The following is a 20,420-nucleotide window of genomic DNA, read 5'->3' as shown; positions in this document are numbered from 1 at the left end:
GGAGAGAGGCGAAGGAGTGACTGAGCCCTACTCGGGAGAGCCGAGCGAGGGGGAGGGACGGGGGGACCGGGGAGGGAGGGAAGGGAGGGCGGGAAGGGGGGGCTTGTGTAAGCAGCGACGCTCCCGGGGTTGCCAAGTGGACTTTTATTGTTTTCCACCCACTTCCAAGTCGATACTATCTGCCGTCTCATGTCCATCCTATAGCCTATATAAGCAGCTGCGCCGGGGCTGCCGGCGATGGAGTAGTTTGTGGATACGACGAAGCGCAGGGACGTGAGGGGGGCGGGCGGGCGGGCCAGCTGCAGAAAACTTGGGACTCCGCGCCGCTCGCGGGCTGCTGCCGTCCGGGGAGCGGCCCCGGGGGAAACAACGCTTTTGCTCGGGGGAACAGCGCCTTTGCTCCGGGGAACCGAGAGTCAGGTAACGCAGCCGGGAAGGGCTAGCAGCCCTCGTTCCTCCCCGTCTCTGTGCCCACTCCTCCCGTCCCGCAGGGCCAGCGGCCCGGCCGGCCAGCGCCGGTGACAGCCCGCGAGCCGGACCTCCGCCGGAGTTGGCAGCGGCGAGCCGCCGCACGGAGAGCAGGGCAGCCGGTGCATGGGGCTGGCGAGGGGGCAGCTGTTCGGCCGAAGGCGAGCGGCCCCCGGGATGAGGTCCCTCCGCCGCGGCTGACTGCTGCTCCCTGTGGAAGTGGCCGGGACCGTCAGAGCCCCTTGAGAAAGGACGGGCGAAGGCAAGGCCGGCATTGCCGCTCCCTGCCCCTGGACGGCTGTCCCCCAGCCGTGAACCGCCCGTCCCGCCGCTCCTGCCCGCAGCCCCAGCGCGGAGCCCCGCAGGGCGGCGGACTCTGTCAGTGCACGGCTGCCGCCGCTCCCCGGCAAGAAACTTCGTGGAAAGTTGTCGCCCCTCGCCCGGCTCCTCAACTCCACTCCGAGGCGGAGCGGGACGCACCGCTATGCTGCCGCAACCGGGGAGTTGCCCCGGCAGCGCGCCGGGCAAGGGGCTCCCGCAGAGGCAGCCCACTACGCGGCCCTCTGCTCAGTTGCGCAGCCCGCCCTCCCGCGGGGCCGCGGCTCTGCCCGCGGCTCTCCCCGCTTCGTAAGCTGCGAAGCGGCCTCCGCGCTTTCCTCCTGTAACGTTTCCGATTTCACCGCCATGAGTCTCCCCACCTCCGACCCACCCCCGGTTTTCTCTTCCAGTGAAAGAGGCGGCCTCCCGCGGCAGCGGATCCTTCCTTCCCGTCTGCTCCTGCACCCTTCAGGTCAGACCGCAATGAGTGGACTGAGGTCTCCTGGGCTGCTGGGGCTGGTGCTCTTAATGTTGTCAGCAGGGTACTGCAAAGAGAAAACTGACTCCTCAGATTTGAAGGACAGGCAGAGTCTCCTAAATCTGATCATGGAAATCATTCAGGAACTGAAAAGGTACCACCTGGAGAAGGACAGTGGGATGCAGTACTTCTCCAAGCATGACTATAACTTAGATAGAAGGGAAGTGGCCGACTATGGAGGATATCAGGACGAGCAGAGAGTTGGTAAGTCACAGTCTATGACTTGGGAGATCTTTTTCCCTAGGGTGCCTTGGTGAATGAGACGTTACATCAGGTTACTAATTTTATATCAAGAATTCACTGCTCAAAATACCTGCAGATTCCCTTTGGTACCAGAAAGAGACACAGATGGCAATTTGGGATAGAAAAGCTCCATTCACATCTCAGAATCTCTTAGTCTCTGGATAATGTGCTGAACTGCAAGTCCAACTTCCTGTGTGCTGGCTTCGAACAAAACCTATTAATAAGGGAAAAAAATCGAAATGGGCTGAGATAAAGAAGTAAGGGATGAAACCACTCTTTTTCCTGAAAGTTTACCACTTTTTAAAATGTGCTTCATCTAAGTGTTTCTTGGAAACAACCCTAGTAAGAATTTCTCCTGCAGGACTATAGTCTGTCCTCATAGATCTCACGCTAGAAGTCTTTCCTGCAGCTCAGCTTCATTAAAACTTTTTGCCCTGCTTATGAGTCCCTTCTGTACGACAGAGATAGCACCTTTGAAATACTAGGAAGGGAAACACAATATTCCTCTGTCACAGTGCAAGCTATGACCGCTTTGGGACCCTCCTCAGTCATCTTCCTACTTGCTGGAATGACTCTTCTGTACCTTCAGTGGAAGCTCCAGTTGGTTTGTAAGACCTTGTTCACGGTTGTATAGAGCAGTTCGGAAAGTCATACCAAGCCACACAGTGATGGATCATTACCACTCAGTTTTGTGATGTGCTTCTGGGCATCTAGCTGAAAGTTGATGTGGCTTCTCTTACTGCCACCTCTAATGTACCATTTGCTCTCTCTCAAACCCCTACAGCATTACTGCTGCTCATCTTACCTTTCCTACTGAAAGGGATGTTAGGAGTATTTTCCAGAAGATGTCTACTCACCTTTTCCCAAACTGGCTTTCAATTGTTAGTGTGCTGTTTATTTTGCCTTTATTGATCTCAGGAAGCTTCATTGTACTTCTTCTTCATTCTCATTCATATTCAAATATCCTCATGACTTGCATTTGTTGGTGGTTGTCATGAAAATGTTACTTCTTCATCAGGTTGATCAATGAATATACAAAAGAAGACAATTTTGTTCCACTTAAGATCAGCAGAGTGAGAACATTTTGTTTTATAAACGTTGAAAAGTTAAGCAGGCGCAGCTAAGCAGGGAACCCTGATCTGCAGGACTCTCAATCTCAACCTGGAACATGAGCATAGTTTTTGGTCACTCTGCATCAGCATATTGGTGTGAAACATCTGCTTTGTGCTAAGTTATCTATGTAAATAATAAACCTACTTGAGAGCACATTATTTAGTAGTGGTGTTACTGACTCCTAAGCAGGATTTTTCATTCTCTTATTATAATGGAGTTATTCCCAGCAACTCTGAAAAGGAACTACTGCTTGGAGTCTTTCATTTCAGTTTTGGCATCACTTTCCCAGTAAGCCTGTCCCATGGGAAATTTCTGAGTAAAGCATGTGTGTTTTTAATGCTCTTCACGACATAATTAGGTCAAATATGATAAGGTCAACTTTACTTACACTGACTAAAGTTAGAAGTAAATGAAGAATTACTTTCGAGAAGTGTCTAACCTCACAAGTGATTCAGATCTGGATGGAAATGGTCTCTGCCTTATATCTGATAAGAGGTGCCAGGGGAATGAAAAAGGCTGCTCAGGCATTTTTGGTCAAATAAATAAAGCACCGTGTAGTGTATCATACACAATCAGCACTATGCTATCAGCATACACTTGGTAACGGAAAGCAGTCAAAGCTGTAAATCAGGAAGACACAAGCAAGGGTTAGAGCTAAAATGGATTTCAGTAAACCAGTTTCATTTTGCCATCTGCCGAACTCAAAACACATGGCGGTAAACCACAAACGCAGGGAGCCAGAAGAGAGCAATTTGCTTGGGATCATTTCCTGTGAATTTTATTTACTGCTAAAGGAGGAGGGGGGAGATTCCTGTAAGTAGATCAATCCAGCTTCATGACTGCAGCAGGACAGCGCTTGTATAAACATACCTGTGACAAAACAGTGGATATATTTGAATATACCTTTGAGTCTTCATTACTAGCAGTATATGCAACCATGAACTAAAATTTGTGGAGGAATTTAAATCTAGGTAGTCTTGATAATGTAATTTATAGAGCTAAAATCTGATTCTTACTTACTTGTCATCATCATTAATGAGTGCACACCTAACAGACATAACTTCTTTCATCATCACAGCTTATTTCACATTGCATTTTACTGTGGCTTCTTATGTAAAACAAATGTTTGCAATCTGGCCTACTGTATGCAAAGGACTTTTGACCTCTGTGTGTCTGTCAAGATGGAGCGGTGATGTTTGCTGGACAGTTTATTCCCTGTCCCCATCCTGTGCTTGGCAAGCACAGTTCCAGTGCAGCAGAGTGACTATTCTTTTTTTTTTTTTTTTTGTCTTGACAGAAATAGTCCCCAGAGATCTAAGGATGAAAGACAAGTTCTTAAAGCATTTAACAGGTATGTTTTAAATTTGCATTTGTAACCATCATTTCATGTACATACCATAAGCTGCACTACTCTTCCCGTGAGTTCTGCTGATTCATAACATATTTTTTCTTTCTATTTCAGGTCCACTCTACTTTAGCCCAAAATGTAGTAAACACTTTCATCGGCTTTACCACAATACAAGGGATTGCACCATCCCAGCATGTAAGTCCTAAAGCCAGAGGCCTTCATAAAAAAACCTAGAAACTAAAATTTAATAGCTCTACAAGGTACCAGTAGTGATACAATGTTACATTACGTTCTGTGCAATGAAGAATTTGGAGTGCTCTAAAATGCACCAGGTATGCTTGACAATGTTGCCAAAACAGCATCAGCATTACAGTGAGGAAAATGGAAACACAGCTTTTTCACTGCAGATACACGGCTTAGAATGGCTATAAACACAGTACTGTTGTACATGACTCTGGTTCAAAAGGTGTTTGCTTTTTGTAGGAACACATAACTCCTCTCACAAACCTCTATCACAAACCTTTAATTTCTAGTGCTGCAAGTTCAAGGTAGGATAGGAAGTCCAAGTGGGGCTATTTCCTTTTCAGTGATCATTTAAGTTGAATATGTTTTATAGACATTTTATTCTTTGACTGGTCAGCTACCAATCTACCAGAGATGTTGCCAGTGAATCTTTGCAACCCTTGTCTTAGTGCATTCGAAAAGTATAACTTGCTAAGGCTTGGCTGATGGACACAGATAAACAAATGCAACTTACAAGATCTCATCAGTGCTGACAGCACAAGAGAATTAAAAAAAAATAATAAAATCAAACACTGACATTTATCAGTCAGTAGATGTGACTCCAGACTCATACTGAGGTGGACCTGTTGAGTAAGCAGATGCTATTTTAGTACAGCCTTTTCAGAATGGAAGCACACTTTATTTTACTTGTCTGAGGTCAATCAGTTGGGTCAGTAGCAGAGCTGAGAATAGAAACAGCGTTAGAGATTCCAAGTTCTAAGTATTAATAAATATTTCAGCCCAATATATTTTAAAGGCATATTTGGTAAGAATTGCAGACTTTATTTGTAAGGCTTCACATGAGGAGTACCTGGGAAAGATAAGGATTTACACATAATGGCTAACCAGATCACATTCAGTTTACAGGGATGGAGACGGAAGTTGTTCATAACTAGTCTGCTTTGAACCATCAAATGGTCACATTACTTTTTTCTTAAGGATCACAACACAAACACCATTTGACTCAGCACTAATGAGTACTCAAAGCTAAAATCTAGTTGGTTTTACAGGCTGAATTCGCCTTTTCCTCCTAGCAGGTGACATACCCACCATCATGTCTGGATAATAGAGAATAATTTATATGAATGGCAATTATAGCATACCCATGCTGTGAGTTAGGGATTCTTAACACTGCACCTCTAGGAAACATTAGATGTAGATACTCATTAATGAAATAATGCCTAATGAAAATCAACATTAGTCACCAGACTGTATGACTAGCATCCCCTTAAAGTAAGTTTCTTCTAGGAAAATGAGGTAAACAACCTGCTTGAATTCTGCATTCATACAGCATCATACACAGTATGATGTTACTTTTTGAAAATATTCTGATTTCAGGTAATTCTGTTCATTCTGTGTAGAAATTCAAAGGCCAAAGAAATTAAGTGTTTATGGTACTGCAGCATGGTGGTAGCCAGTACAAAAGCATACCTACTAGGACTTTGTACAGCATAGCAGCATTTGCACCTAAAAAGTAATTTACTCTGCTATCTGTCCATAACTAAATTTCACAATACTTGCCTTCAGTTTGCCATGTTGAAGAAAAAAACCAAAACAAAACCCTCTTGATTTTTTAGTTTTACATTGTTTCTGCCCCTTATTATGGTGCATCAAAAAGCAGAAGGTACCCAAAATAAGGACTACTAACAATAGGAAAAAAAGTAGTTTTATTAGTTTTAAAATGAAGCTCCATAAAGTTATGAATTAATTTGTATGATGTGGGCACCTACTCATGCTGGAATTAACATTCCTGTGGCTAGATGTTATTTGTCTAATTTAACAGTTTTTCCATGAAGAAAATTTATTGGAGTTGCATTACTAAGTTCATAGACTTGCTCCTTGAGGGCTAGATTTTAAAGATGGATGTGCACTACTTACTCTTCCTCTAGCATGGAAATACTGCAGTCACATGTTTACATCCCACATTTAAGCACAGACAAGGATATATAAATTTCATAGGTACATACATTTGGAGATCCTCCAAGCACATTCATGCTATTTGTTTATAGACAGTACATGTGCAGAAGTCAGTTGCATAGTTATATGTGCTATTGGACATGGCTTTCAGTAATGCAATTTTTACACACTGTATTTCTAAGTCTTAGGATCTGATTTCTATACTGTTGTAAACTAAGGTGTTCATTTACAACAACAATAATTTGAACAGTTATAATTTTTTATTTTTAAAGGCAAAACTGGTTACTTTAGTAATTTTATTTATGCTCTCTTCTCATGACAGACTATAAAAGATGTGCCAGGCTTCTTACTCGGTTGGCAGTAAGCCCAATGTGCATGGAAGGATAAAGGTAAGCTTTCTCATAGCAGTAATGACACTCTACTGCATAGCAAAGCACTGAAAATTTACACATACATGAAAATTTATAGGAGTGTAATTACACTTGTCCTTTGGCTAAGGTATTCCCTTTCAGAGTACTTGAAGTAACTGTCTCAATCTGGCAAATACTGGCAATAAGTAAAGGGTACCCCCTACTGGAAGTCTTTATAGAGAAGTCCATGTGCCTCAGCTGGGAATTACTCATAGCAGCATACAGTTATCAGAGTGAATGTGTTGTTACAGAACAAAACACAACAGCTGTAGCTTATTTTTCAAGAGTTGACTCAGTACACAATTGCAGCAGCCCTTTTATGTGTGCAGCTGTAGATCTATGGCGTGCATTTTAGGATGAGTTAATATATACATAGATATACACATGAAAGCTTTATAAATGCAGATAGGTTGCAGGTGCTTTCAAGCAATTCCATTAAAATGTATTATTAGTAGCATTGATAAACCAACTTTAAGCTACTCAGAATTTTTGGCATTTTCATTGCGTTCACCTCTCATATCTACGGGTTTACCTATTCCCTTTTTGCCTAGATGTACCTCTATCTCCTACAAATACTTGGGGAATTTCACCATGCACCAAAATAAAACCAAAAGCCAACCAACCAACCAACCAAAAAAAAAAAACCAAAAACAAACAAACAAAAAAACCCCCAAAAAACCAAACCAAACCCCCCTTTCAAACTATCTGTATTTCTAGAAAACCAACACGTAAGACTACAAGAGGACTAATTTACATTCTGTCCTCAGCCTTTACCTGAGACAAAAATGTGAGCTCTGACAAAGGGATAAATAATGCCCCTGTGGATTTGTCAGTAACAAATGCTATCAAACTAAGATACTTCGTCACAAAATACACATCTTGTAGGGAGTCTGTGAGAAAAAGCAGTAAATGTTAAGCATCTTAGTTTATTTTTTTAAAGCATTGACACTGTTCAGACTGAATAGTCTAAAACAGGATAAAATTTAAAGAGCAGAATTATGAAGTCATGCAGAAGTAATCAACTGCAGAAATACATGGGATGTTGTGAATAGGCAGACACAGTTCTGTAGAAAATGTAGGGGTTGTAGTAAATCACATACTAAGTGTGACAACCATGTCACACTTGAAAAAAGACAACATACTAGAATTCATGAATAGAATAATTGTTTATAAACCACCTGAAATAATCAGTGTTGCTGCAATACTGCATTTAAGGACACCACACTTGAAGACCTATGGGTGCTTCTTGTGAGAGTCTAAAGAAGTGCAACATAGATGACCAAAGACCTAGAAAACTCAATTTACAAGAACAGCTAAAAGGATTTGGGATTATTTAATCTAAAGACAAGATGATTGCAGGAAAACATGATGGAGCTATTCAGTTTAATAAAAAGTAGCTACAAGCCATTCTTTATATCCAGTGTTGATAAAAAAGACATACTTTTTTTTAACTTTGCAACAAGAGAGGATTCCAGCTAGACATAAGACAAGACTTTTCTAGTGGCTAGGGCAGAGGTAATACATTAGATGTAATTCAGCATCCTGAATTTACACAAAACTCATCATTTCCTTAAGTGTTTTCTGCCTGACTTCCTAAAATAAACCTAAACTAGCCCAGCTTCAATGTGGAATGTTTCTAACATTCAATAACTTTTACACTGCTTGTCTTAATTTGAAGCCTGCAGTCATGGAGAGGAATCTCTTACTCATAGAATCACAAAATGGTTTGTGTTGGAAGGGACCTTTCAAGATCATACAGCTCAACCCCCCCTGCCATGGGCAGGGGCACCTCCCAGTCGCTCAGGTTTCTCAAGCTCTATCTAGCCTGGCCTTGAACACTTCTAGGGATGTGAATACATCATATGTTCAGGGATGGAATTTTGGAAACAACTGCATACAGTATTTGAACAAATAAAAGCTAGCAATAGGTAACTCTTTTTATCTAACTGGAGAAATGCTAGTGATTCAACCTTTCAATTGTGAAATCCAGAAAGCAAGAAACAAGCCATTATGTAATGATACTCACCTGTGAAAGTGACTGATGTTATTGCCAATACTAATAAGCAGATACATCAGACTAGGAAATTCCTTTCTCCCTTTTCTTATAAGGTTTTATCTGTACCTTTACATCTTGTTATGTAAACACAAACTCATAATATGAAGGAACAGTAACTAAAGTAGTTTCACAGCTCAAGTTGGGAATCTATTTAAAAAAAAGTTCACCTCATTTTGGCAAACAATGCCCTAGCTCAACTAGCAGACATGTTTCAGCATGAATAGCAAGCCTCACTTCTGTTATTCTCCAAACAGGCACAAATCATTAATACTATCAGCACTTGTAAGTAAGCTCCATTGGTAAAGAGGAAGGCTATTACCTACCACACATGCCTTGATATCTGCAGGTGTCTTCATGAAATTAATCACCATTCTTTCTCACAGCTTCTCCACTGCATCAGTTCAATTTATGTGTGTAAGACATCTCCTCTCACACAGAAGTATAATGCAGGCCTTATTTGGTTTTGTCATGTCATGGCCTGAATTGTAGGAAAATGGGTTCTTTTGCATTTTTCCATCTACCTTTCTCACCATGAAGCACGTAGTTGTCGTTAGTCCAAAATATTTTCAAGAAGTTGCAAAGTTTTGAACATGGTACCACTTGTACATAGCAAGAAGAGATTTCAAAGCCATTTCATACTTAAGATGGCTTTCTGGTATATTAAGTTTATTTGTAGTAAGGCAATAGGTAAACACTTCAGGTTTTTGCTATAAGGTTACTACTTAGTATCAGCTCTAAAGCTCAGACTAATGCTTGAATATTAGTTAACAAAAATTTCTTATGTGATACTGCTCTACAAAGGTCTAAATTAGATTTCCTGTTTTGCTCAGTATGTGATTTTCATTTCATTGGATGCTTATGAGTGGGCTGGGCTACAAATGAATTATTGCTTTCTGATACTTAAGCAAACTAAGATGACGCATTTTTCAGAAACACAGATATCTGCCCATTGGTTTGGGGGGAAGAAAAGTTAAAAAAAAAGGATGGATTTGGTTTTTATTTGTACTTTAAATGTATTTTGGACTATCATAGCTTTAAAGCACTCAAGACATTGAAACTAACTGTTAAGATCAAACGGGAAGAAGTAAAAACAGGAATTAGGCATCTGTTACTGTCACAGTACATACCTAAAGGTATATGTGATACAATGTGCATTACGGAGCCTTCACTTTTCCTCATTTATCCTACACATATGTAACTGGGCTCCCTCTTTAAGAGTATATGTTCACATTTTGCCTGTCCCATAGCTGTAAGCAACGCAGGGACAGCTAAAACACTCTGATAACTGAAATTGCCTTTGGAACTCAATCTTTGTAAACACCTCAGGATATATTGACCATACCAGTAATGTATGTTAAAAAAGCTGAAAATACAAGATAAACTTAGAAACTTTAAATGCCTATAGGTAAAACTGAAATACCACAATAAATATCCCATTCCTGTACACCATTTAATATAGCCATTAATTCAAACTATTCTTAAACCAAAATAATATTTCAACTCTTATGTTTTGCTTCAGGTGTTTTGTACCAATGGAACCAACAGCCCTTAATTGCTTTCTCTCTTACACAGCTTCTAATTCAAACTAGTATCAAGTGCCCTCAAGAAATGTCAGATGCTTTCATTTCACAAAAGAAGTGAAGGTAAAATTAAGATGTGGGGTTTGCGTACTATTCAGTGAAGGCAGACCCTTTTCTAGATCCATCACGTATTACCTCCCATGACATGTTCTATCACCTGTGCTTGGTGACAGGAAGCAGTGCCTAGAGTAACAAATTTAGGTCTTTTACGAGAACTACTGCTTTGAACTAAAGAGGCAGACAGTGTACATGGTTACTAGTTTGGTATAGTCCAACTTTTAATTTAAGTGGCAATTCTGCATTTTCCTTACTATGGGGTCTCTCTGTGGCTAGCACCAGATGTAAAATTATGAGCTTTATGAGCTTCAACGCATGGATCTCTGCGATCTGTTGACATTAGAGCAGACTTCCACCTCGATGTTCACCCAGGGAAGGAACTTTTTTTATAGCACATGGAAGCTGAGCTACAAAATCCTACTGGCACAATATTTTAAAGCTTATAGTAATATTTAAACCACTAAATTCTTCTCTACTGTAGATCAGCTTTATCTTAGAGAGTTTAATTCTATCATCATGAGCTGATAATAGAGGTTCCCAACAGAGACTTTAGTCAGATAGCACTCAGGATCTTCACTAAGACTACCTGCCATTCTTCAGCTAAATTCCAGTCTAATTTTCCTAGACTGACGTATATAACATAACTATGTGAAAAAAGTACAACAGATTGATTGATGCTAACAAATCTGGGGCCTTTTCAAGGGTTTCTGAAAATGCCAGGGATTTAGAAAACTGCAATTTAGCTGAGAATCTAAGACCCACAACTTTTGATCCATACAAAGGCAGATATGGATGAGATGACAAATGAGCATCCTATCTACTTCCAACTTTTCACCCCCAGTGAGCTGCATGTTCCCATTAGTATTAGTAATGAAAAAAACCCTATTAAATTCTTAGTGTTTAACTTTTCAGTTGTACCACACACTGATCAAAACAAAAGCATGTTTAAGCATCACTTTTAAGCATCATACATTAAACAGGGTACAGCAGGAGCACACACACAGAAAATAAGCTAGATGAAAATACAAGACAAGGAAAATTTATGTCATTTTCCCCTCTAAGGAAGGATATTTAAAAAAAAAGTATTTGTTCTATCTGCAAAGCCAGAAAAAAACCCTAATTACATTAAGCTTTCCAGTAACATTACATTTCTTAATAACTTTTAAAAATTGCAAAACTAAATATGTTTAAATACTATTAAAAAGTATTTCTGTATGCACCAATGGCTTGATTTCCAATGGATTATGTCAAGTCCAACCTACTCTGCATTCAAATGATTCTGTTACAAATTATACTTCAGCAGTAGAAAATATAGAGAAACCCAGATCAGAGAATTCCCACTGATCCTGGGAGAGATGGTTACATATAGTCAGATAGACAGTATGAAAGCTTTTTCTGTGAAAAGTGACATCAGCAGAACTCTATTATCAGAGAACAGCTCTGTTTTATCTCCTGCGTGGACTTTTGGGGTCCATGAAACACAAGCTTCAGCTGAAATCTCTTGGCATGCAAAAGCATGGAACCCATGCAGGTCCTGTTGACCAGTAAGCCATAGTGCATTTTTTACTTTGAAATAATGGCATTAACAGGTTGTCTTAAAACCACATGAAACTGGGTAGACTTGCTGCAAGTCTCAAAGATGCAGTCGCTGAAAACAAACTCAGAACTTACTAGAGGGAGCATGGATTTCTAGATAGGTATAAGCATAGACAGTTATGCTACATTTTCTCAGAAGGCTTAAAGATGTGGGAGAAAAGGGTTGAAACCTGTAATTTTCTGTTAGTGTTTCTAATATCACTGTCATAAAAATGGTTTTGATTTCATTCCAAGAAACTATTCTGGGAAGAGTTAACAGAACGGGTAGCAAATCCTGCAACTCCTACTCAGTTTGTGCTGCCTTAGCGTTTGCACATCCCAGGGGCTGCATTTATATGATCAAATTGTAGAAAGTTCTGTTTGTTTCTTGTCTGCATGAGTCCAGATTTCTTCACTAATGGGCCCAATTAAACATGAAATGATTCCTAGGTCCTTCCAGCCCTACCTTGACAAACTTATATTACTGGGCATCATACCATCAGCTGCAAGACACCAAGACAGAAATTTGCAATCTGTTAATACTATCCTTGAGGCTTTTTGACTTCACAGCTGCATTTTTAGAAAAGGCTAAACATAACCATAAGCACATTTTCAATAGGTAGAACTGTATTTTCCAAATCTATTTACCTAAAATGAACCAGTGCAAAAAGGGACCCTTTCCAAAATTTCAGCCTTGATTAACAAGCAAAACAGTAATTTAGCAGTCAGGCTGCTATGAACTAAACTAAGCTAAATGAGAACTGCACTACTGGATCTTTCCAAAGTTACTACTGAATTCTCCAGTTCTATTGATTCAGTATGATGAATACATTCTTAAAACACATGTATGCAAGTATAAAAATGATGAAAGGCAATTTTCTTCTTTCTTTTAGTCCACCAGATGTTATTACCATGAGAAGAAATACCAAGAACCAAGAGAAGTGCCTTGGAAACCAACAGGGAAATAGAACTTACTACCTTTATAACATATTCCATTGTGAACAAGAGATTTATTTTTGCAGATTGACAGACTACTTCCCATAATTCTTTTAACATGCGTTTTGTATGTCATCAACAGTTTGCAGTGACATTCTTTACAGTAGCGTAACTGCCAGTAGTACTTAATGCTCCATTCTTTACAGAACACACTTTACAACTGATGTGTAATGCTGCCAAAAATTATGTAAACACAAATATTTCACCAAGAAAATTGATGTTCTATTGCATAATTCTACAATTTCAAGGAATGTTTGTTTGTATATCTAGAACTACTAAAGATCTGCTCCACAGTAGTTGTGGTCACTTGATATCCTTCATGCTTATGCAATTTTTTAAAAGTTTGGTTAAAACAGACTTGCATTGGGGTCACATTGTACCCTAGGGAGTACAAATTGCATGACAAACAGGAACGAGATTCCAAGCAGACATATTTTTTGGGACAGTGGAGCATGGATTTTGTACACAAACACAAGCTGCCATTAATTTACTTTATATAATAAATGTATAAAACATTCCAGCGAACGTGCAATATGTAAATACTGTAAATAATAAGCGTAAGTAATAAAGTGTTTGGTATTAAGTTGTTCTCAGTTTGCTTTCTGTTCACTGAATCCAGATAAACAAGCTATCTTCTGGTAGCTGCTATCATTAATCCACACTCAAACCTCTTTCTGTAAGAGATCTGAATGTAGATAGAGTTTCCCTAGAATGAGAAAGAAAGGTGTACCCACCTCAGAGGAGTCTGGTCATGTGAACACTCCGTATGGATTTGTGAGGACAGACCAATCTGTGTGTTCGTCCAGATCATGAGGCTGCTCCAGTTCTCTACAGCCTCATAATCTTTTTTATGACCAATGATTGTTTCGGGGTTTTGTTTGCATGTTAAAAAATAAAAAAAAAAAAGAAAAAAAAAAATCTGCAGTCTATTTATGCTATTGCCAGGCAATAAAAATCAGTAAACATCCAATAAATCATTTCAGTGTCATAACATTTTTAAGGCGTTAGTGAACTCAAGAAACCTTAATACACATTTCCCTTTATTCCTTAAATCAGGTATTTAATCCAGTTGTCATAATAGAACAGTTTTAAACAGGAAGAAAAATTTTATCTGTGAACTGTAGATGAACCTCAGATACTCTTATCTTAATACTGGCATTTAGCTTCCATTTTACCCTCAATTCAAACCACAAAATGTAGAAACAGAACCAAACACACCCCTCTCCACCCTGAGAAACAGCTAGAAGCTGGGATACTGGAAATGCACACTTCAGAAGCTTTAGCATCTGGCTTTTCAGAAGAAAGAAAAGGCAGAAGTACAAAATGCCAGCCTAGAACTTGACTGTATTTAGTAAAGGAGAGGTACATATTTGTTACTTGGTTTCAGTGATCACTAAATGCTGAAGTTTCATTGCTCAATGGGAGTAACGCATGCATACTGAAAAACTGGTAGCTAAAGGAATCTACTGCTACAGGATTCACGGGGCTGCTCACCCACGGTAAACATAAGGGTGGGTGGAACTCTGCTTTTCTGTGGTTCCATGGGCTGAGATCAGATCACAGCATATGACTGAACATGGGAGTTTAAATTAGTACAAATCTTTCTTTCTGTTGTACGACACCTGAAATCCAGTTCAATAAAAATCTTCTAGAAAATCTTGCAAAAGGAAAAAAGTAATTTATTTAATTATTTAATAGATGAATATAAATAAATCAATCCCATGGAAGTCTTCTCTGGATTTAGCAGAGGTCTGTGTGCTTTGAAAGAAGATATAACTATACTATAGCACACTTTTTTGTATTTAGTCTTGCATATAACCTTACTACCTGACGTAAAAACAAGCCGTGGGGGAGAAGAGAGGGAAGGAGGAGTCTGTTCTGTAGTTTTTCATTCAACATTACATTTTTCATGAGGGGTATTTTAGACCTGTAAGAGCTTAGTCATCTGGATGATACACAACTTGTGTATTAATCCAATGTCCACTGCTTCTCTTGGAACCCAAATAACGGTACTGCACAACTGTCCCTCCTGAAGGCAATCCCTGCTCTGTATTCTTGTATTCTGCAGTGGTGTAAAATACCATAGTGCTCTCCTTTCCCTTCTCCAAAAGGAACCCACTAAGGGTAAAATCAATCCATCAGCTTCTTCCTCCCAGTAGAGATGGTGAATGATTTAGCCAATAGATTACTTGCTGAAAATATACCTTAAGGCTGAAACTTTTAAAATCTTAACTGAATTTAACACAGTTTTGACTTCATGTTACTTTGCAGGGAGATTCCTTAGCCTAGTGAAGTTAAACAACCATACCTTTTTATTTCCCTTCTGGGGAACCAACCATACCTTTTTATTTACCCCTTCTGGGTAATTATAGACCGGTCAGCCTCACCTCCATCCCTGGAAAGGTGATGGAACACCTTATTCTTGACACCATCTCTAGACATATCAAGGATGAGGGGGTCATTAAGAGTAGCCAACATGGTTTTACCAAGGGGAAGTCATGTTTGACCAACCTTATAGCCTTCTATGAGGAAGTAACTAGGTGGATGGATGATTACCGGTAGAGCGGTAGATGTCGTTTTTCTTGATTTCAGTAAGGCATTTGATACTGTCTCCCACAGCATCCTCATAGATAAGCTAAGGAAGTGTGGGCTTGATGATCAGGTAGTGAGGTGGATCAAGAACTGGTTGAAAGGAAGAAGGCAGAGAGTTGTGGTCAATGGGGCAGAATCTAGCTGGAGGTCTGTGACTAGTGGAGTCCCTCAGGGGTCGGTGCTGGGGCAAGTGCTGTTTAATATTTTCATCAACGACCTGGATGAGGGAACTGAATGTACCCTCAGCAAGTTCGCTGATGACACTAAACTGTGAGGAGTGGCTGACACACCAGAAGGCTGTGTTGCCATTCAGTGAGACCTACACAGGCTGGAGAGTTGGGCGGGGAGAAACTTTATGAAATTCAACAAGGGCAAGTGAAGAGTCTTGCATCTGGGGAAGAACAACTCCATGTACCAGTACAGGTTGGGGGTTGACCTGCTGGAAAGTAGTGAAGGGGAAAGGGACCTGGGGGTCCTGGTGGATAGGAGGATGACCATGAGCCAGCACTGTGCCTTTGTGGCCAAGAAGGCCAATGGCATCCTAGGGTGCATTAGAAAGGGTGTGGTTAGTAGGTCAAGAGAGGTTCTCCTCCCCCTCTACTCTGCCTTGGTAAGGCCGCATCTGGAATATTGTGTCCAGTTCTGGGCCCCTCAGTTCAAGAAGGACAGGGACCTGCTGGAGAGAGTCCAGCGCAGGGCGACAAAGATGATTAAGGGAGCGGAACATCTCCCTTATGAGGAGAGGCTGAGGGAGCTGGGTCTCTTTAGCTTGGAGGAGACTGAGGGGTGACCTCATCAATGTTTACAAATATGTAAAGGGTGAGTGTCAGGATGATGGAGCTAGGTGTTTCTCAGTGATGTCCAGTGATAGGACAAGGGGTAATGGGTGTAAACTGGAGCATAAGAGGTTCCATGTGAACATCAGGAAAAACTTCTTTACTGTGAGAGTGACAGAGCACTGGAACAGGTTGCCCAGGGGGGTTGTGGAGCCTCCTACGTTGGAGATATTCAAGGCCCAGCTGGACAAGCTCCTGTGTGATGTACTCTAGGTTACCCTGCTCTTGCAGGGGGGTTGGACTAGATGATCTTTTGAGGTCCCTTCCAACCCTTGGGATTCTGTGATTCTGTTACCTCAGCAGCTCAAAGATTTAAGACTTTTAAATCTTACGTTTAATACGTAGGAAACTATAGGCTCAATTCCATCATGGTCCTACTTAGCCATGAATAGGAAAGCACAAACCATCATGTTCTCAATCTTCTTAATTATTTTATTTTCACTGGAGTATTTTAGGTGGTCATTATACCAGAGAATAACATTAGATTACACCTAAATACTTCCACTTCTGAGGTCAGTGCATAAAACCACATTTAAGATGGTTTGTCCCTAGCTGCTCATCGTTCTCCCTCATTTACTTTATCAAAACATCTGTAAAAGAAATGGAAAATAATTTATTCCAGAGTCAGTGCTTGATCTCACCTGAAATATTATATATATCAATTACTCTTTGTCCTGAAATGAGACATCTATTAACTTGCAAATCCCCAGCTTGTTCTTTTAAAGTAATGTAAAAAAGCACAAAGATCCAGATTTCTGTATTTAAGTGTTCCGCCTACCACTTGCCTTTCTGTAAGCAGGTTCTTAAGTTTTATGTCTGATGGAAATTTTAGCACAAAACAGAAACCTCACTAACACAAACAGCTGTTCTACAAGCAAGAGTCCCAGGATGGATCATCCCCATTGAGCAGGCTGCTGCACAGGCAGAGTGGCAACAGGATTCCTTCCTCCTCAGGAATAACAGGGACCTCTATCAAAATGCAACCCTCTCTCAGAGGAGAAAGTGGGTGACAAATACAGAGGCTACTCTAGTAGCAAGGAAGGCAGACAGAGGGAAAAACACTGCTCCGTAAGTAAGAAAGCAAGTTTTATAGATCCAGTTTTACAATGTGGTAATGTGAGTTCATACCAATGTTGACATTATTGAAAATAGGACAATTCTCCTGGTATCAGTTACATTACTGATCTTACTGATTGCAGTACACTTGCGTTTCTAGGAAGAAATGAAAGGTGATGTTCAGACAAAAAGACATGGATTTTAACAAAGCATTCAATTTTTGTCCAAAAGCAGAACTTTCTACTTACTGGCCTTCTGTTAACTTTGTATTATATTACAGATGGACTGTCTTTGGGCTGAGCTATGCTCTCAGAGAACACTTCTGACAGATTATCAATTCTCCTGAGTAAATCTGAAAATACTGTCTGACACCCACATAGGAACTAGGATTACAGCAAATCTCATTGAATATATTGCATGGATTTGAGTATTTTACTACTGTGAGATACAAACTATGTTTCACATTTAGGCTTTTACACTGACTTGTTCTGTCCTTAAAGTAAATACAATATTACATGTGCTTGTGTCAGTGCACTAGGAATTGACCAAAAGACCAAAGGAAGACTAGCTGGAGAAGTCCTATTAACATCAATCACTATTTCTGAACTGTGTTCTTCTTAATTAGTAGAAAATGCACTAGAACAAATATTACATTTTAAGTAACTGAGCATTTAAACTGACACAAAAAAATGCATTTTCACAGGATCCTCTTGACACACACAGAGGTTTTGGTTGCTTAAGCTTTGAAACAGTGCTAAGAACCGCGTCTGTCTGGGGGCAGGCAGTTCTTTTAGTCTAGTAGGCTCAATACGGAACAGCATTAGTCCAAAGGCTGTCTAACAACACTAGGATGACATGCCTACATTATCATACATGAACTATTATCTCACAGACTCCCACTGAAAGTCATTTGAATTAACTCACTAACAGCACAATAAGAAGACCGCAGTTTAGTTAGTATAGCAGATAAAGAAGCAAGATGTTCCTTTTGCAGTGCTTTTGAGAAAGCATTGGAAGAGTTTAGCGATAAATTTATTCTGAATTACATACTTTACTACAACATTGATGTGTGATAAAATGGTTGATCATCTAATCCAATTAAAACTTTTCTATGCTTTTTAATTAATGACAGAAAACCTAAAATATAAAATGATACTGAAACAGTTTTGAACCCAGTGAGGCATAAATTTACAATTTAAATACATCAATCAAGTAAACCTTACATATTTCAGAAGAAGCTAATTATTTTCTCTTAGAAATAAAATGACGAAGCATTAATGAGACTTCTCCAAAAACACTTTACAGCATCTAACACACTGCTCGTAAACAGTTTCAAAGTCCTTTTCACTCCCCTAGAAAAGAACAGAGGAAAAGAAAACCAGTGAGAACAGCAATAGTGGCTCAAACAAAAAGTTTTTGCAAACTGGTTTCCCCATGGTCAGCAATGGTAAATAACTGACATTAGGGGAGAATAAGACAGTACAAATACATAGTGATACTTTATACATATTCCTCCCTAATTTGAACTACCTGCAGCTCAGGAGTTTCCACAGCCAAGCACTATGACTCTGTACTCAGCTGTCTTGGATAAACTTTCCCTCCAAGCAATTCTTCCATTCAGTTTTTGAGCCCTTATAAGCCTTTTCTTTTTTTCTTTACTTTCACAGTAACCTGTCACTTTGAGATTCAGAGTTTAATGAAATGGTTGGGGAAAAAAAAAAAAAAAACAACCAAAAAAAAACCCCAAACCCCCACCCTCTTTCTGTTTTGAACCCACTTCCCACATATGCCATTTGATATTCTGTTCTTCTTGGGTAATGAATACCAATTCCTTACCCACCTTTTCCCATAATATCAAGATTTTACAGAACCCTCCTGCACCTTCATCTACTTCTCTTTCCTAAACTGAAGAATTTTAATCTAATTGGTTGCTCTTAGTTGATATTATTCAACTTCTTTGACCATCTCTGTCCATGTCTTTGTCTCTGTCTTGATTAGGTCCTCTTTGCAAGGAGGCTGACCAACTAGAGCGTCATCCAATATTGAAAACATAGATGCACTGCCTTATTTAAATTTAAGCAATTGTTACAAGCATAGACATGCTCTCCTTTCCTATCCCAATAATTCATATTGTTTTGTTAAGTCATTTAAAAAACACGTCTACACTTGGTTTTGTGTAGCATCAGATCATATATCACATGTCAATATGTGGGATCTCAAAAGATCATATGCCATATACACATAATTTTTAATCAAGCCACCAGAAGAATTCTTTTATACATACATAGTATGGATCTTCAATGATAAGTTGTTTCTGTGGATCGTAAGTCCCAAGCAGCTCAATTTTGGCCTTGCAGTCTTTAACTTGGTTGCTTTTCCTTTTCAGATCTCTGTAAAAGAGAAAATAAATTTTTCCTGTGAATTTTTCTTCAGAACTTTTCTGGCATCAGCATGAGATGCTCAATGACTGTTTCTAGAGAACACAGGAAAACAATATGCATCTGGACTCTGTCAGTTCTGTGGACTTTCTACACTGCTGTTTGTTTTCATTTGTTTCTTGTTGTGGGGTTTGTTGTTTTTTTTTCTTTTAACTGAGTTTGTTGTTTTTTTTTCTTTTAACCGAGTATGGAGTAACCTGTACATAAACTTAATTCAAAGCATAAACAAGCAGTCAGTCAGTCACTTAAGGCTTAACAGAACTTTGTAACAGTATGTTTATCAACTTCTTCCGCAAATCAGTTATTTGTACTTTCAATATACACCTTTAGCTTCTACTGAACAAAAAATAATGGAAATTATCTAGATATTTTTCAGGAAGTATGAGTAAGCTTCTCCCATTTGTTCAAAACCAGTGTTTTAAATTGGCATGCTGCAAGTATTGCTCTCAATACTACCTCTGTAACTCCCATCAAGTCCTACTGCATTTGGTTATCAGAAAATGGTAAACTGGGGAGCTAGACTGGTCTTCCCTCTGAGATACTGTAACATTCCGTCAGTTGCCACATCCTGTTTCTTTTACATTGCCTCCCATTGAT

At 39.8% G+C, this 20,420-nt stretch overlaps 2 protein-coding genes across 6 annotated transcripts in view; one reads left to right on the top strand and one right to left on the bottom strand.

Annotated features, from left to right (window-relative positions):
- The first annotated feature begins 975 nt into the window (after positions 1-975).
- Positions 976-9,503, top strand: ALKAL2 (ALK and LTK ligand 2). The gene is made up of 4 exons (XM_080614722.1): positions 976-1,528; positions 3,978-4,031; positions 4,143-4,223; positions 6,550-9,503. The coding sequence occupies exons 1-4, from the start codon at positions 1,153-1,155 to the stop codon at positions 6,612-6,614; spliced, it is 576 nt and encodes a 191-aa protein (XP_080470848.1). The 5' UTR covers positions 976-1,152; the 3' UTR covers positions 6,615-9,503.
- Positions 3,301-20,420, bottom strand: part of ACP1 (acid phosphatase 1) — a 34,958-nt gene continuing 17,838 nt past the window's right edge. The window contains exons 5-7 of one of the 5 annotated variants that reach the window (XR_013956533.1): positions 19,670-19,775; positions 13,636-18,737; positions 3,301-3,550 (exon numbers count right to left, since the gene is read on the bottom strand). Coding sequence is in view for 2 of the 5 variants with exons in the window: in XM_080614724.1 (XP_080470850.1) it covers positions 18,660-18,737; positions 19,670-19,775 (184 nt within the window). In the remaining 3 variants the exon portion in view is untranslated. Of the gene's footprint in view, positions 3,551-12,981; positions 18,738-19,669; positions 19,776-20,420 lie in introns of those variants that run through there. The other 4 variants (XR_013956534.1, XR_013956535.1, XM_080614724.1 and 1 more) reach the window with 4 other exon arrangements.

The sequence above is a fragment of the Psittacula echo genome (assembly GCF_963264785.1).
Source record: "Psittacula echo genome assembly, chromosome: 4".
NCBI lineage: Eukaryota > Metazoa > Chordata > Aves > Psittaciformes > Psittacidae > Psittacula > Psittacula echo.
Note: the sequence above shows the minus strand (reverse complement) of the source record. Positions and strands in the feature narration are given on the sequence as shown.

Excerpts from the sequence above, each read along its gene's own strand:
- ALKAL2 (XM_080614722.1), top strand. The coding sequence starts at position 1,153 with ATGAGTCTCCCCACCTCCGACCCACCCCCGGTTTTCTCTTCCAGTGAA. Across the intron at positions 4,032-4,142 it reads GTTCTTAAAGCATTTAACAG|GTCCACTCTACTTTAGCCCA; the intron begins GTATGTTTTAAA and ends TTTCTATTTCAG. Across the intron at positions 4,224-6,549 it reads GGATTGCACCATCCCAGCAT|ACTATAAAAGATGTGCCAGG; the intron begins GTAAGTCCTAAA and ends TTCTCATGACAG.